General features: G+C 63.8%; 1 protein-coding gene across 4 annotated transcripts in view; it reads right to left on the bottom strand.

The window, feature by feature from the left end:
* Positions 1–897: 897 nt before the first annotated feature.
* The window catches only part of PEBP4 (phosphatidylethanolamine binding protein 4), an 85,565-nt gene continuing 70,641 nt past the window's right edge, over positions 898–15,821 (bottom strand). For 3 of the 4 annotated variants that reach the window (XM_082495768.1, XM_082495767.1, XM_082495766.1), the window contains 3 exons: positions 9,665–9,710; positions 8,084–8,178; positions 898–1,145 (listed from right to left, as the gene is read on the bottom strand). In XM_082495768.1, the coding sequence (XP_082351894.1) occupies positions 930–1,145; positions 8,084–8,178; positions 9,665–9,710 (357 nt within the window). In that variant the 3' untranslated portion in view covers positions 898–929. Of the gene's footprint in view, positions 1,326–8,061; positions 8,179–9,664; positions 9,711–15,821 lie in introns of all 4 variants that reach the window. The other variant, XM_082495769.1, reaches the window with a different exon arrangement.

Below are 15,821 nucleotides of genomic sequence, written 5' to 3' on the forward strand. Positions count from 1 at the left end.
TTCCTGCTGGAGGGAAAGTCCCGGCCACGTTTAATCCCCCCCCCCACTCCCCGGTATGGAACGAAAGCCGCTCTCGCTGCCGGGGAAGGCGGCCAGCTGGGCGCAGGGATCGCGAAGGAGATGGCACAGACCTGTTTTCCCTCTTGCATCGGGAACAGGTTGCTCTGGGACAGACCCAGGGGTGGATGCAGGGGAGAGATGCGGCGACAGGAGCATCGCCGTCCCCTCTGAAGGATGCTGCAGCTCCCTGCACAGCCGCCAGCAGCTCCTTCCCTCCTGCCTCAGTTTCCCCAGACTGCAAAATGCCCTCCCGGGGTCATGCTCCCCGTGGTTTCTTCAAAGGGCTCCTGGATGCCGCCCTGGCCACCGGCAGGACAAAATCAGCATTGTCACAGCGGAGCCACCAAGGACAGGCTGCAAGGAGGACTTGCAGGCAGGTGAATCCAAGCCTCAGAGAAAACCAAATCGTAGATGAAAGCCTAATTAAAGAGCTAATTAAAGGGGAGGCCCAGCTCAAGTGGCCAGTAGGCAGAGCTCTTCTGATTTATGGCTTTAATTTCGGTTTTGCTTTCCAAGAGAAGCGGGCTGAGGCCGCCAGCGAGGGCAAAGGCAGGGCAGTGCCCGGTTCCCACGCCGCGCGGTGCTGCCGAGGGACCCCCTGGCCAGCCACCACGGTCCCGCTCCCGTCCCGGAGCCCCCCCCCCCCCGGGTGACATTGGGCCACGGCCGAATTCACCCACGTGAGGGTCTTGCCGGCAACCCCCTCGCCCAGCTGCGGGGGGTCTGCTCCATCCCATGCCACTGGCGCCGACCCCAAAGCGACCAGATTCGCCCGGCGCTGGCCTGGCATCGCCCCGCACTGGCTGCCGGCAAGGAGCCCCTGCCACCCCATGCGCTCCATCTGTGTTTTATTCCGAAAGCTGCAAGTATTAAAGCTCAAGACCCCCGAGGTGCAGGCGAGACATGCGGGGGGTCAGGCTAGAAATGGGGTGAGGGGAGAAGAAGAGGGTGATGCCATCCTTCCCGGGAGACCCAGGGCGAGCCGGGACATGGCTCGGGATGTTACACTCGGAGGGAAAGAGAACCCCCTCCCCCCAGGTTTTGGAAGTGGAGCTGGGCTGGTAGAAGGTGGGTGCATCCTCGGTGGGTGCTGGGGTCTCCTCTCGGTCTGGGCGGAGGTGGCTTTGCGGTGCGGGACTGCAGCTGCGCAGGGGACGGACACGATGGCCGCCGCTAATCCTCGTAGTATTTGGTGAGGAACTGGGTTGAGGCCACCGGGGAGCCCAGCCGAAACTGCTCCACGAAGCTCTCCATCCCCCAGGCACCTGCGGAGAGGGGGAGAGGGGGTGAGTGGGGTTGGGAGGCATCCGGAGAGGGAGGATGCTCCGGGGCCGGATCCAGGCTGGGGCTGCACGCTGCATGCCATGCACCCGCTGCTGCTCTGCCCCAGGCGCTGCAGACCACATCCTGCAAACAGCGGCAGGCGGGGAGGCACCGGGCTCTTCCCCGCGGGGCCGGAGGGCAGGGAGCCATGGGGAGCCCAGCCCCGAGCATCCCCAGGGTGGGGGGTAAATGGCGTTGGCTCCTCTCGTGCCCCCCCCCCCTCTTTCTACTGCTCCCCCCCGACCTTTAGAGCTTCCCACGCCTTCCTACGAGCCCACCCCAGGGTGCCTGGAAATCCCCCAGCAGCGCGTGGGGGAGACGGCAGGAGATCCCCCCGGCCCCCTCGCTCGCGTGCACTGAGCTGCTGCTCCACAAATTGTTGGGGCTGAGGATAGGGGGGTCTTCACTCCTGACCCCCCACTCCTCTGGCACCTGCCTGGACCAGAGGATGCCAGCGGTCCAGGGACAGCCCGTGGCTGGAGCCGGCCTCAGTTTTTCCTCGGCTGGAGGTGGCGGGGAAACCCTCTCCGGGGCGGCGGGCAGGAGGGATTCCCTTGTGCCCGGCCCCGCGGGCCAGAAATCCCCCTGCCAGGGTTCAGTGTCGAGCGTGGGTCCGGCTGGTGGCTGGTGGAGCATCTTCCTCCCTGCCTAGAGGGGCTTTCCCAGGGAAGACGATGCCGGGACCCGAGCATCTCACACTGCCACCTCCATCCCTGCTCGGCAGGACACCGGACGGAACGCGGCTGTGGTGTCACAGCGGGGAAAGGGGCCCGTTGTTTATCTGAAATTCATCCTCCCCTCCTCTCCCCCTTCCTGGCGCTGCTCTTTAATGTCACGCTGCAGACTGGCAGCCCTTATCTGCCTTCACATCTCAGCCCCAACTGGAGCAAACCATCCCCTTTGCTCTTGCAAAAGTGCTGAGCAAAACCCGAGCTGCTGCATCACCCGTGCGGGGTGGCGATGGCTCGGGGTGCCGATGGAGCCCGGCTCCCCCCTGCTTGCCCCCAACCTCAGGCACTGAGTCAGGCCCTGCCGTGACTCAGCCCGTGGCCGAAAAGCCTCCGTGGGGCTCTGCAGATGCCGGCACTGCACCCTGCGACCTCCCGGAGCTGCAGGAGGACGTGGCCGGGGAGATGCTCCGGTGCCCGGGATGGAGGTCCCAGGATGCTCAAGGCAGACCCCCGCGCCCCGGCTGCCGGGAGACGTTGAAACGCATCAGGCTGAGTGTGGCTGGGGGGTCCCAGGTGTCCCCCCATTGTCACCGCCACCCCTGAGGGCTCAGACGAAGGCGAGGACAAAGGCAGTCCCGCCGTGCCGCACCGGGGTCACCGCCAGCCGGGGCACGCAGCCGCGTTTGCAGCGGCGCTGGCTCATCACCGCAGCGTGAGCCCGAGGGGGGCTTCGGGTTTGCCAGCACCGCCGCCAAGCCAGGCAAGGGCTGCCAGCCCCGGCACGTGCCGCAAACACCTCCGTCCCCAAATAACACCCCTGGCAAGGAGGGGCAGCCGCTCGCTTCGGGCTCTCAATCCATCCCCGCTTCGAGCTCCGGGGGTCCCGGCGAGCGTGGTGCCAGGGGAAGGGGTCTCGGGGGGGGGTGGGGGGTGGGGGGAGGATGCTCCCGCTGCGCCCGCAGCCCTTCGGCGGGTGCCTTTCATCCGCAGGGTTTCAAAGCGCTCCGAAAGCCCCCCGGGGGGGGAGAGCGGCCGGTGCCCCGTGGGACGGGGGTGAGAGCGAGACGCGGCGGCCCCCCGACTCCCGGGGGTGCCGGGAGCTGCCATTGATGTTGGCGAAGCCCCCAGAGAGGCGCGGATGAAAGGAGCCGGGGGGGGGGGGGGGTGTAGGCAGAGGCACTGCAGGCACCAGCCCCGGCTCTCTCCTCCGCGCGTGGGGCGAGGGTTTTTCCTGACCTACTTTCCTACCTGCCGTCGCACCGGTTGTGCCCGTCCCTCGGGGGGAGCCGGCACCGGCCGCAGGGAAAGCCCCGGCCGCCGCCACCAGTGCGGCAAAAGGGGTGATGCACCGGGAGGATACCGGCTCTGGGGGTCCACATCCCCCACACCAAATCCAACCCCTCGAGCGCAGCCCCAAACCGGGTCCCCACAACCACCTGCGCCCCCCACGCCGGGTGACATCCCTCTGCCAACCATCCCAAATCACGCTGCTGCACCATGAGTCACCGGGACCACGGAGCCCGGAGGGGAGCTGGAGGTCGCGGCGCTGCCGTCCCCTCTCCCCGCTGAAACAATACCACGTTTCATCCGTGGCTTGGTCCACTTTCAAGCTCGTTTCCCGGAGGATTATATCATCGCGCTTGACCCTTATCCCAGCGCCTGCCAGAGGAAGAGGAGCGCCCGGCTGACACCCACACGTGCGGCGGCCGCCTGATCCCTGAGTGCCGGGTGGGGAAACTGAGGCACGAGGCAGCCGCTGGGCTCGGGGAGCTCCGGGAGCCTCCAGCCCCATAGGCGATGGGTGCACGGGGCTGTTTCACAGCCCTGCCATCGCACCCTGCTCCCCTCCCCCCAAAAAACCGACCAGTTCCCGCCTCCCCCCTTGCCCCGCAGTGCCGGGGGCACGTCGCTGTAATTTATCAGCCTCATCAGCGGAGCCGCTCTCCCTGATAGGAGCCCTGATGCTTTTCTGCCAAGATTAATGATGTCCCAGCAGAGGTAGGCGGGAGGCCGCCGGCTGCTTTGGTCACCATTAACTGACACCCGGGGACTTCGGCCGGGACCGCGTGCTCCCCGCAGCCCTTCGCCGCCTCCCATCCCAGCCGCAGCCTTTCCCTCCCCGCCGGGGCCCGGTCCGACCCGATTTTCCAGCTGGGTGGATCGGAGGCGCAGGAGATCGGCTCATGAGTCAATGCTGTGGCCCCGATGCGAAGCTGGTGCTGGAGAGGGATGGAGACACGGGGAGGGCATCCAGGAGCTGGAGAGGGATGCAGACATGGGAAGGGCATCCAGCCATGCTCATCCCTGATCCCTGGTTCCCAAAGGGTTCCCCGCTTCCCAGAGGCAACATTTCTGGGAGGCAAAAGTCCATTCCCAGGTGTAAAATGCCTTTCCAGGGCAGGAGGAGGTTTGAGGATGGTTGGGGAGCATCTCCCCATGCTCACAGGAGCTGGTGGGCATCTGGCATGCTGGTGGGCATCCATGGTGGGGTGGAAGCAGAAGGAGATACAGCACTGCCCGACAGGTGCAATTAAGCTTCAAGATCTTGTGCTAATTAAAGTTCCCCTCCCCCAAAGAAAAGGAAGGAGGTGGAAAACAAACATTCTCCATCCTCCCGCAGGCTGCAGATGGGCGAAAAGGTCCCCAGCGCCGCCGTGGCACCCCACCGTGGCCGGTGTTCCCTGGATTCCCCCGGCCGAGGGAGTTTCCCGCGGCTCGCTGCAGCGGGCGGCAGAGCCCGACCGCCGGGTGGAGAGCTCGCGGCGGGTGCCAGCGCCTCGGGATGCGACGGGTGGCTTTGACATTTTTGCAGACCACAAACTATTATCTCACATCTCGCCAAAGTACAAACACGGCTTGTAACCCTCCTGGCTCGGGAAGGAAGCGGGGCGAGCGGGGAGGAAGGGCTTTGCGCCGCCTGACGGTGCCCCTACAGCCTTGGGGACACCCCAAGGGTCTCCATCTTCGGTCCCCAGTGGGGACAGAGCTGGCGCCCAGCAACAATTTAGTTGCAAAGCCGCAGCACAGCCAAAAAGTGGAGAAACGGAGGCTCCAAGAGAGTTGTTTTCCCCGAGGTCACCCAGCGAGAGAGACGGCTGGTGCTGGGATTGATCTGAAACACTCGCGGAGAAGGATCGGGCTGTTGTTTTTTTTTCCTGATGAAACAGGTCTTTTTGCTCAAGAGCCACCCTGGGGAAACACCTCTGCCGTAAGCAGCTGATTTCACCATTGCCACCAGCGCTGGGCTCGCTGTGGGGAGCAGCGGCGGGGGGACGCGAGCGGGGTGCTGCGGCTCTTCTCACGCTCTGCCACTGCCAGCCTGTGCGCCCTTGGGCATGGCACCCGTCCCGCTGCCCGTCGGTGCCATCCCAGCCGGGCCATCCCTACGGCAGGGTGGCCACTGGAGCCACCGGCCACTGCCGAGCCGCCCTCGCTCCCTTTGAGCATTGCAAAGCCAGGCGTGGGGGAGGAGAAGCACAGATGTATTTTCCATCCGCGCCGTTGCCCCTCGCTTTTTAATTTCCCAGGGATTTGCACCAGGACTGGCTCTTTCCCGAGGAGCAGGGACGGGCAGGACCTGGTTTAGTGCCCTCTTCTGGAGGCTCCGGCCTCTCGGCTCCGCCGCCGAGCTCCTGCCATCCCGCCTGGCACACACCGCCTTCCCCAGTTTGGCCCCATTTGGCCCAGGTCCTTTCCCGGTTCGGCCACCGAAGCGCAGCCCATGGCTGTGCCTGGGCGGAGAGCGAAGGAGAGAGCTGAGCGGTGAGAGAAAGGCTCTCGTGGGGCGCCGTGTTCGTCCCAAGCTGGCTCGACCAGGGGACAAGCTGCCAGAGGGAGGGAGGGATGGGTGGCACGGTGCTGGCGATGCACGGCGCAGGGACGCAGCGCCGGATGCGCCCGGAGGTTGGGATGGGGGCTCCGGTCAGGACATCTCTCCCTCTCCGGGGTTAGCACCTAGTGATGACGGTTGCCACCATCTTTGGTGGAGACGGAGATATCGCGGCCACCAGACGTAGGACAAAATATAAGCGACAAGAAGGGGCTGGTTTAAGGCCAAACAAGGTGGAAAACCCCGGGCAAGGCTGCAAGTTGTGTCTGCAGCATCGCCGGGCGAACCCGCATCCCCTCTACCACGGGAGAGGACCAAACCAGAGGCGCGAAGGAGCTGGCTGAGTTTCTCAGCGGTACGCCGGGCGCAGGGTCAGGCCCTCCTCCTTTCCATGTTTGCTCCTCTCCCCCGTGCGCTGCCTTCGCAGCCGGGGGTCAGACCCCATCGCTCCGCCACGCAGGGCTGGATGTGCCGGCGGTTCGACCGGTGTTCGTCCCACTGCGGTCCCTGGGGACGGGTTTATTCAAAACCTTTGAGACAGCAAAATCGCATCCTTTGGCTGCTTTTAGGGCCCCGCTCACCGGCTGCTCTGGGAATTAAAGAGATGGATGGGCACAATCCGGCAGCGCCCGCTGGACAGGCCAAGGCTGTGATGTGGCGGTGAGATGGTTAAAAATTACCTTCAACCGACTACTGAAATAACAGCCTCCGCCGAGGCGGCCGCAGCTGCCTGACGAACGGCGATGCTCAGGCATCAGATGCTGCGGGGAAAATATCCGCTGCTGTTTTAACGGGTCTTTCCCAGGGAGGTTGGGAAGGGCTGAGAAACTTGAGGACGGGATGGAGAGGGCACGGGGTGGGGAGCACCCGGTCACCCTGCGCCTCGGGGGACGGGGGGACCGGGGTGGGGATCAGCCGCAGGACACATGGGTCTGGTGGCTGAACCCCTTTGGGGATGAAATTTGGGGGCTGGAGCTGTGCATCCTGCTAATAAGAGGATTTATCCAGAAGAAGGTGTTGCCGCCTCCCTTGCCAGCCCCGGGATGCTGCGGTGGGGACGCGGGTGCGTGGCTGCAGGTGACAACAGTGGAACCCCTTCCTCTGACCACGCTGGGGACGAGGGGCCGGGAAAGTGCCCCACTCCGCTGGCAGGGGGGTGGCTTCAATACATGTCATTAAGAAGCAGAGCTAATGAGCCTGAAAGCAAACCGAAGGGCAGAAATAACCCGCGGAGAAACTCGCAGCAGCAGCAGCAGCAGCAGCAGCCCGCTCCGGCCACGGGACAAACATCACAGCCCCGCACCGGGGGTCTCTCCCGGCACGGGGGTCTGGGGACAGTGAGGTGTCCGGAGCCACCCGGCTGCTGCTCGCCTTCCCCCGGCGACGCGCAGCGTTGGTTAACGCGGCGCAGGGCTGAGTCAGGCCGGCGCAGACGAGACGCACCGACCTGACCTGCCGATCCAGCTGTGCTCCCGCGGTCCCGGCTGGGAAAGTTTTGAAATTTCCCTTTGCCGAAGCCACGTGAGCCGCCGTGCCCCGTGCTCCAGCCCGGGCTGCGTGGCTCCACGCGGGGAAGGAACCGGGGCTTTGCGTTTCGCAGGACGGGTCCTCGCCCCACACCGCGGGTCCCGCGGGTGACCCCCCACTCTGCAGGGTGCACCCATGGGGGATGAAGCAACGGGGTGGGTGCCATCGTGTCTTGGGGAGGGGGGGGAGGGGGGGGGGCGGGAGAGACATCCTCCATCCTCGGCATGCAGCGTTTTGGGAGGCGGAGGGGAGCTGGGAGTTGGCGGGCGTTGTGTCAGCCCGGTTTGAGCAATCCTTCGCTAAACCATCTCCACGGCCGATCCCTATCTGCCCGCTCCGAGGTGGTGGTGATGCAACTCCCCTGGCTTTTTTTTTGGGGGGGGGAGGGATGGATGTGCCAGCAAGGACTCGGCCCGATTTCACAGCCGATAAGATCTGCCCCTGCTTCCGATCCCGCTAGCCAGGCTGTTACCGACCATTTTGTCGCGCCGGCCACGTCCCGTGTAAGGATCTGAAGCCCCTTTGCACCGAAGGAGCATCCCCAGCCCGGCGCTTCTGGGATGCCCCAACACACGGCGTTATCCGTACCCCCAGAAAAGCCCCTCGGGGCACGGCGTGGGGTTGGGGAGTGAGGGCACGGCTGCTCCTTACCCAGCGAGACCCGCTCCTCGGGGCTCAGGGCGATGGCGGCGTCAGCCGGCTGCTGGTACAGGCGGAGCTGGTAGCGGTGGTACCCGCTGCGGGGCGGGGGCCTGGGCTGGACGTAATCTGGGGATGCAAAAGATAACGGCTGAGCATCCCTCCGCGCGGGGACCCGCTTCCCACCGTAACCACGCGCCCACCAGGCTGGGATCCGCTCTCCCGCCAGCACACCGAGGCCCCTCGCCGCGCGTGGGGCTGGATGGAGAAAGCGCTCGGCAGCTCAGCACGGGCGAGAGCATCCCTCCCTCCCCCCCCCCTAAATCTATCCCCTCCCTTATCGCCACCTGCATCCCCCCCCTTCTGCCCGGGGGCCAGCTCCTGTTTTCCCTCTCCTGAAATAACCTGCCCCCAACCTCCCGCTGCGCCAGCCACCGCCCTCTCCTCCTCCTCCTCCTCCTCTTTCAACTTCAGAGCCCCGGGGTGCTCCTCGCCTCCGTGCCGAGCACCTCAAACTCTCCTCCGTCACCCTTCCCACCCCTGCACCATGCCAGCGGTGCCCCCTCCCACCCCTCCTCCCCCCCCTCGCTGGGTGCAGCCTCCCCTGCGTAGGGCCATGCGGGGACCTGCTGGGGGTGACAAACCTGAGACCCCCAGCACCCCTCGCCTCCCCGGCTGCCCCACGGGGGTCCGGGGTGCCTGGCACACCGCCGGCTGAGCTCCAGCTGACGGGCTTTTGAAGTCCTCCCGCGCCCGGCTTTGGCGTGGGAGGATGCTCTTGCGGTGGAAGCAGCGGGTCCTCAGGTGCTGGAAGTCCAGGGTCGTTCCCCCCACGTCGCTGCAGATGTTCAGCGCGCAGGCGGGCACGTCTCCCCCACCACCACCACCCCGTGCGCATCGTGCCGCACGCATTGCCCTTAACCCACCCTAAAGTGGGAGCGAGCAGAGCACAGCTGCCCAGATGTGGGGCCTGCAGCTGGCTCGGGGCAGGGGCACATCTTCACCCACCGGCGAGGTCGGAGAGGGATGGTTGTCCCCGGGAGGGGGACATCCCTGGGGAGAAACCCCCCGATGCCGATGCCGGCAGCCACCCCTCGTCCTCAGCCTTGTCCCCGCCAAGGGACAAGTGGCTGCAGCTCCTCCAGGACTCGGTCCCCCGCGGCCGGGTGAGCCCCCGGCCCCTCTGCCCCCCTCCCTCGGGGGTGTTAAACCCCACGAGCTGCAGTTGGCCCGTTTTGAACTGCAAGTCTTTGTTCGTGCAACATCACAGAAGTTGTTGGGATTCACCCGCTTTTATCTGGTGTTTTTCTTTTTTGATTATATTTCATCCCCCCCCTTCCCCCCCCCCCCCCCCCCCCCCCCCGCTGCCTTTTTGCACTGGTTTGGAGCTCTTCCAACCGCTGGGGAGTTTTTTAACCGCTTTTGCCTCTAGAAAAACAAGAGGAAAAAGCGGTGCCTCGTTCAGAGGGCGCCCGGCTGCGCCCCGCGGGAACCCCTCGTGTCCCCCCCCCCCCTTCGCGTCCTGTCGTGCTCGTCCCCTCCTCTGCCACCGCCTCGTCCCAGCTCCCGGCCCGGGCTGGAGGACACCCCGTCCCCCGTGGGGGTCTGCGCTCACCCGTCAGCACGTGCCCTTTGACGTCCCCGGTCCTCAGATCTGCACCCTGAAAGCACAAGAAGAGGGGGGGTGAGGTGCTACCGAGACCCCCGGCAGTAGGACGTGGGGGGACAGACCCCTCCTGCCCCCCCCCCCCACCCCACCGGCTGCACGCGCTTCTCCCCAGGGATTTCTTTTCCAACATTTTGGGTGTTTTCCTTGCAAAAGTCATTAGGGAGCAAATCTCTCTGGGGGGTACCGCTGGGTCAGGGGGTAAGAAGCACACCGGGGGCTTTCTTGGGCTGTTTGGGATTTAGAGGCTCGAAGCACGGCGCCGTGGCACGCAGGCGGTGCTGTCACCACGCTGTCGCCCACACACGGGGGCCATCAGTGATCCGCTGAGCTGGACCAGTGACCCAGGCTGTGGCCCACTGGGAAAGCCACAATAGCCCCGTTAAAAGCCTCAGTGCCACTCGGCACGCCGGTATTCGGCAGGAGTGAACCACGCCGGCTGGCAGCGGAGGACCGTGGCGATGTGCACCGGCGTTCCCGCAGCAAAGATTTTTCCCCATCGCGGCAGTTTTGCTCTCAACCTGCCTGGCGAACAAGCCCCACCACCCGGCGGGCTTGGCTCTCCATCCCCGGACTGGGACGCTTCCCTGGAGGAGGGAGGCTTTGCTGGGACCACCGAGCATCCCGCCGGGACCGGTTTAATGGCAAGGCAGCAGCGGCGGGAGCTGCAGCCGCATCCTGGCCCCGCACAAGCCACCTCACCCCTGACCTGCTGTGCTATTCCCAGCCGGCCCCCACCTCCCACCGATGCCGCCAGCGCTTGTAAATCCTCTCCTACGGCACCCGTTATTCCAGTCCTGCCCACACACGCGCCTCTGCCAGGGCTCCTCCGTCCTAACCTGCCCTGGGAGTTATTACCCCGAAAAAAAAAAGATGCATCAGATAATTGCAAGCAAAAGTGCACGCGGGGAACGTGGTCGGTTCCCCGGCTCTGCGGGATGGAAGCTTGGCTTTCTCCAAAAAGAAACCCGCTTTGCGCTGAGTCACGGCTGGCGACAGCCTCCTGCCAGCCGCCGGTGGCACAGCAAAGGGCACCGGGAAGCCAAGCGCCCGCTCGGGTCCCCGGCTATCGGCTCCCCAATGCTGGCTTGCCACCTTGGCAGCCGGAGCCGAAAATATCCCGATGATAGAGAGGTGATGACTAAGATTTCGGGCAGCCACTGGCAGGTTTGGATGCCTTGGCTCACGGGGGGGAGGGGAAGGCGGCGTGCGGAGGAGCACCCCGGGCTGTGCCGGCAGCGGGGGGACCGGAGGCGGCGGGGCTGCGCTGGCGGCCCTCTCCCTGCCTTGTCTGCCCACATGTACGAGCACAACCTGCCCAGATGTGCGGGCCTGCTCCAGCCAGATGTGTGTGCCCGCTCCATCCGGATGTGCGCACCCGCTCCATCCAGCTGCACGTGCTCACTCCATCCAGATGTGCGCTACCGGCCCACCCAGATGTGCCTGCCTGCTCTGCCCGACGCGCATGCCTCCTCCATCCAGCTGTGCACACCTGCCCCAGCCAGCCCTGCTCACCCAACCCCTCCAGCTGTGCCTGCTCCATCCAGATGTGCGCTACCAGCCCACCCAGACGTGCCTGCCCGCTCTGCCCAGACGACGCGCATGCCTCCTCCATCCAGCTGTGCACACCTGCCCCAGCCAGCCCCGCTCGCCCGGCCCCTCCAGCTGTGCCTGCTCCATCCAGATGTGCCGCTCTCGGCCGCGGGGCCGGGCTGGCAGAGGAAGCTCGCAGCAAAGCCCAAGCTCGCCATGCGGCCGGGCCGGCTGCCAGCCCCCGCTCTTCAAAGGCAGGGACTGAGGTTGTGGGTTGGTTGTTTTTTTTTTTTTTTTTTAATTTTTTTTTTTTTTTTATGTTCAGGGTAGGGCTGCTCCCGCGTGGGGACTTCGCTGCTATTCCTGGCTTTGCCATGGGCTTATCGGGAGAGGCCGGGCCTCCTCCCTGTTTTCCCGCCTGCTGATGTGGGTTGCCTGCTGGCCCCGAGATGCAGTGGGTTCTGGCTAGCCCCGGGGATGGGAGAGTCAAAGGATAAAGCTCCTTTTAAGAGGCGAGAACAGGAAGAGGGCGGGAGGGAGAAAGTAGGGATGAGCACTGTAAACCTGCCTTTTTTTTTTCTTTCTTTCTTTTTTTTTTTTTTCCCCTTTTTTTCTTTTTTTTTTTCCCCTTTTTTTCTTTTTTTTTTCTTTTTTTTTTTTTTTTAATAGTAACCAGCTATTCTGGAAGCAAGGGAGCAAACTCCGCTCGCGATGGGCACGAGGTGCTGGGCTGCGGGAGAGGCTGGTGTGAAGTCCCGCTTGCTCCTGCGAGCTTTCCTTCCCGGGGAACCTGCAGCTGGGAAGAGGGTTTTTGGTAGTGTGGGGGGAATGGTTTGCGGGGAGGAATAACCCCCCCCCCTCCGGCCCGTTGCCCCATTGCTGAAACACCGGCGAGGGCGAGGGGAGCATCGCTCGCCGGCAGCCCCCGAAGATCCCTGCCAGGAGCAGAGCTAATGGACGCTGATGAGCTGCCGTGTTTATTAATGCCCTTTTATGAGAGCATTAATAGTTCCTAATGACACCATTTGAGCTTCCCAGCCTTTTATCTTCTCTTTCTCTCTTTCCCCCGCCGAGGACACAGTGTAGGAGGTGGAATTAGATATTTCCACCCTCGGGTCCGTGCTGCGCGGTGTCGAGCGCCGATGGGGCAGGGGATGCTGGTGGGATGCTCGCGCGGAGACCTGGGCAGCCTTAAAAATCTGTGCCGCACAATTTCGGTGCCGGGAACTCCTCTCTGTGCTCTTTTCCTCGGCCAAAAGAGCAGAGAAAATTATTCCCCACCAATTCCTGACATCCCTTTGCCAAGCCGGACCCCGGCCGCGCCGAGGCTCTCCGGTAGATCGCAGCCAGCCCTCGCTGCTGCCTGCTGCACGTCGCAGCGTAGGGCGGGGGGGGGAATAAATAAATACAAATAAATTAAGAAGGCGGTGAGTCACATTTTGTTTTCCTCTTGATCTTCCCCCCCCCCCCCCCCCTTTTCTTTTCTTCCCCTTCTCCAGAACGTGTCTGATCCCATCGGGAGAGGAGGGGAAAGGGATGGGTGGCGAACGCGCCAGCGATTCGCCCGGGCGAGGACGGAGGGTTATGGAAAGTGGGTGTGGGAATCGGCACAATCGCTGGCAGGGGACCAGGACAAACAGATGACGGATGGGACCCAGGGCTGTGCAGCAGAGCGGGGCTGGGCTGCTGCCGCCCGGCCGGGAGCGCACCCCAACCCGGCCCTGGGAGGGGGGGGGACAGACCCCCGGGGACCCCCATGGGACCCCTTATGCCGCGTCCCGTGGGGCGGCAGCCGAGGCGCCGACCCGGCAGCGCGCTGAGACGATTAACCAACAATTAGCCAAGTGGGGAAGTTAATCCCCAAACAAACAGGGCTCCTCCTGCGCCGCTCGCTGACGGCGCGCTGGCTTGACGGAGCGGGGGGAAAGGCGGCTTCAAAGCCAGCGCAGCCAGGAGCCCAGATTCGTTATTCTCTCTTTCTGTGATCTTTATAATGAGGTCAGGATTTATGAATCGGCTCTCGGGAGCGCAGGGGAGCACCCCGGGAAGGGCAGAGCTGCCGGGATGGCAACCCAGCCCGCCGCAAGCGGAGCAGAGGCTCCAACACGGAACGAAGGAATAAGATGCTAATTGCAGCTGGATGCGGATCTGTTCAAGCGGATCCTTGCAGGGGAAGGTGTGCGCTTTGCTCCACCAAAGGCAGCAGCAGCAGTGAGGGTCACTCCTATCCCGGCTCCCGGAAACGTTCGGGTTCATCCCGCTTTCCAACAAAACGCATGCGAGAAAAGAAAAAAAAAAAAAAAAAAACAGTCCAAGAGAAACTCTCCCTCCAATTATCTCTGCATGGAGGGAGGCCACGAGAGAGCAGGGCAGGGCCCGGCGAGCTCCCAGCACTCCCAAATTCTGGCTTTTCCCAACTCAGCTGCCCGATTTGCATTTTAGCTCGTTTCCACGCCGATCCCCGCGCCGGGCCATGGGATGGTCCCGATCCGCCCCGGTTCGCCCACACCACGCCGACCCTCTCCCTGCCGGCACAGCTCCGGACCACTCTTGTTTCTCCGATCACCGTCAAACTGGACTTTCGTGCCCGAAGGACACTGTCAGCCCCCACCCATGCAAATCCCTTTTTTTATTATAAATGTCACATCCCATTACGCCGACGCTGTTATGCCACCGAATTAAAGCTTGGCGCGTCCACATCGTGTCCTCTCCATCGGGAAAGGAATCAGTCGAAATAGAAAAATACGGAGAAAGAGACGGAAGGAGTTCATGGAAGAAAAGCCCACCGAGGTGGGGATGTCACCTCCGGCTGGGGAGGTCCCTGTGCTGCCTGGAGGCCACGGGCACAGTGGGGAAGGGTCTCTCCCAGCGACCGTGTTACTCAGAAAAGTGTTTTAACAGCAGATTCCCAGGGCAGGGAACGACTTAGCGCAGGCGACGGTGGGAAGAGACCCCGAGTGCTCATGGCGACGGAGGTTTGCGGAGAGCTGGTGCACACAGGGTGCAAGGATGCTCCCGGGCATCCCCGCGCCGTGCTGCGGTCCGTGCTTGGCCCGAATCTTCCTGCACACCCGCCTGCACTCGCGCACTTTGGAGGAAACCAAAGCCCCCATCGCCGCCTCTCTGCACGAGAAACGCAGCGGTTTGGCTTTAACAGGGCTGCGGTTTTCAGCGTTGCGGCAGACCCAGCTCGGCCCGGCTGGTACCGCGCTGCCCGGCCCGTCCTCCACGCCTGCCAGCCGCCGACCAGGTAAATCAGGAGGGAAACAGTGGGAAAACACACTTTTTTGGCTGCCCAGCCCCAGGGACGCAGCTCCTGCTGCCCCCCCCGACCCGTCCCGGGGGTGCCCGAGCCCTCTCCTGCTTCGTCTCCCCGTGCTCAGCCCCGAGGTGGGAGAGCCACGGTCACCCGGCTGCAGAGAGGAGCCCGAGGGTTGTGTCCCCAGGGCCATGGATAAACCCACACCGAAGCCTGGCAGAGCACCCAGAGCCGGTGCCGGATCCCATGGTGCCCCAAAACCAGAGGAACCTCCCCTTCCTGCTGGCACCAGACCAGCTTCCCCAACGCCAGACGTTATCCTCAGCCTCCCGCTCTCTGGTGCTTCCCCGTAGCCACCAGTTCCCGGATCCTGGGGATGACTCAGGGCCCTCGGCTTTCGCTCGGAGCCAGTTTCCCTCCCCTGGCACAGCCGGAGACGTGGCACGGGCGACCCCGGACCCGAGGCGGAAATGATCCTCAGCATCCCTCCGCCGCCGCAACGCGGGTACCCCGCGCCTCCAGCCTAACTTTTTCCTCCCTGGTCTTAATTGCCCCGTTGCTTTGCTTTTCATGCGTGCAAATGACAGGAGATTAATCGGCTGCTCGAGAGCCTCCCGCTCCTCTCGGCAGGCTCCGGCGATGCGCGGTCCAGCGCCGTGTCCCTGGGGACCCGCTGACCTACACGGGGCTGGATACTGGATACAGGCAATTGCCCCAGCCCTGGCTGCCAACCCCCCATCACCCATAGCCCAAACCCATTGTTTTCATTTCCTTTAACTCTCACAGCATTTCACCGTTCTGGGTGAGATTTGACTTGTTCGCTGTCAGTCTGAGCGCTAAAGTTTGATAAACTGCACCGGAGCCACATAGGGGCACAGAGAGAGTGGAAAAGGTGCGTTTCTTCCTGCGGGGAATTTCTCTTTAGAGCAAACCCGGAACCTCAGCGAGCGGTGAGGAAAAGCTAAAATCAGGCGGATTGGTACCCCGCGGCCGGTGGATCTGCCTGTTTGTGGACTGAAGCTGCTACAAGCACCGAAACCGGGTGGTTTTATATGAGCATCGTGGCAGGGCACCCTTTGTCCCCAGGCAGTGACCACCAAATAGATGGTGCTGCACAAATCCGCGCCGACGCACGACACAGCCTCATCCAAAAAACCGAACAGAGGCTGGTTAGAGCCCCTGGGAAAGCTCACCGCGAGTCCCCGAGGGTCCCCAAGGAGCAGAGTCAGCTCAAGGGGTCCCGTTGGCCCCCCCTGGGTCCCCGAGGGAAGCACTGCTCTGCCCGGGATGGGGCAGGACCCGGTGGCCACGCTG

Source organism: Vanellus vanellus (assembly GCF_965231255.1).
Source record: "Vanellus vanellus genome assembly, chromosome: 26".
Classification (NCBI taxonomy): domain Eukaryota; kingdom Metazoa; phylum Chordata; class Aves; order Charadriiformes; family Charadriidae; genus Vanellus; species Vanellus vanellus.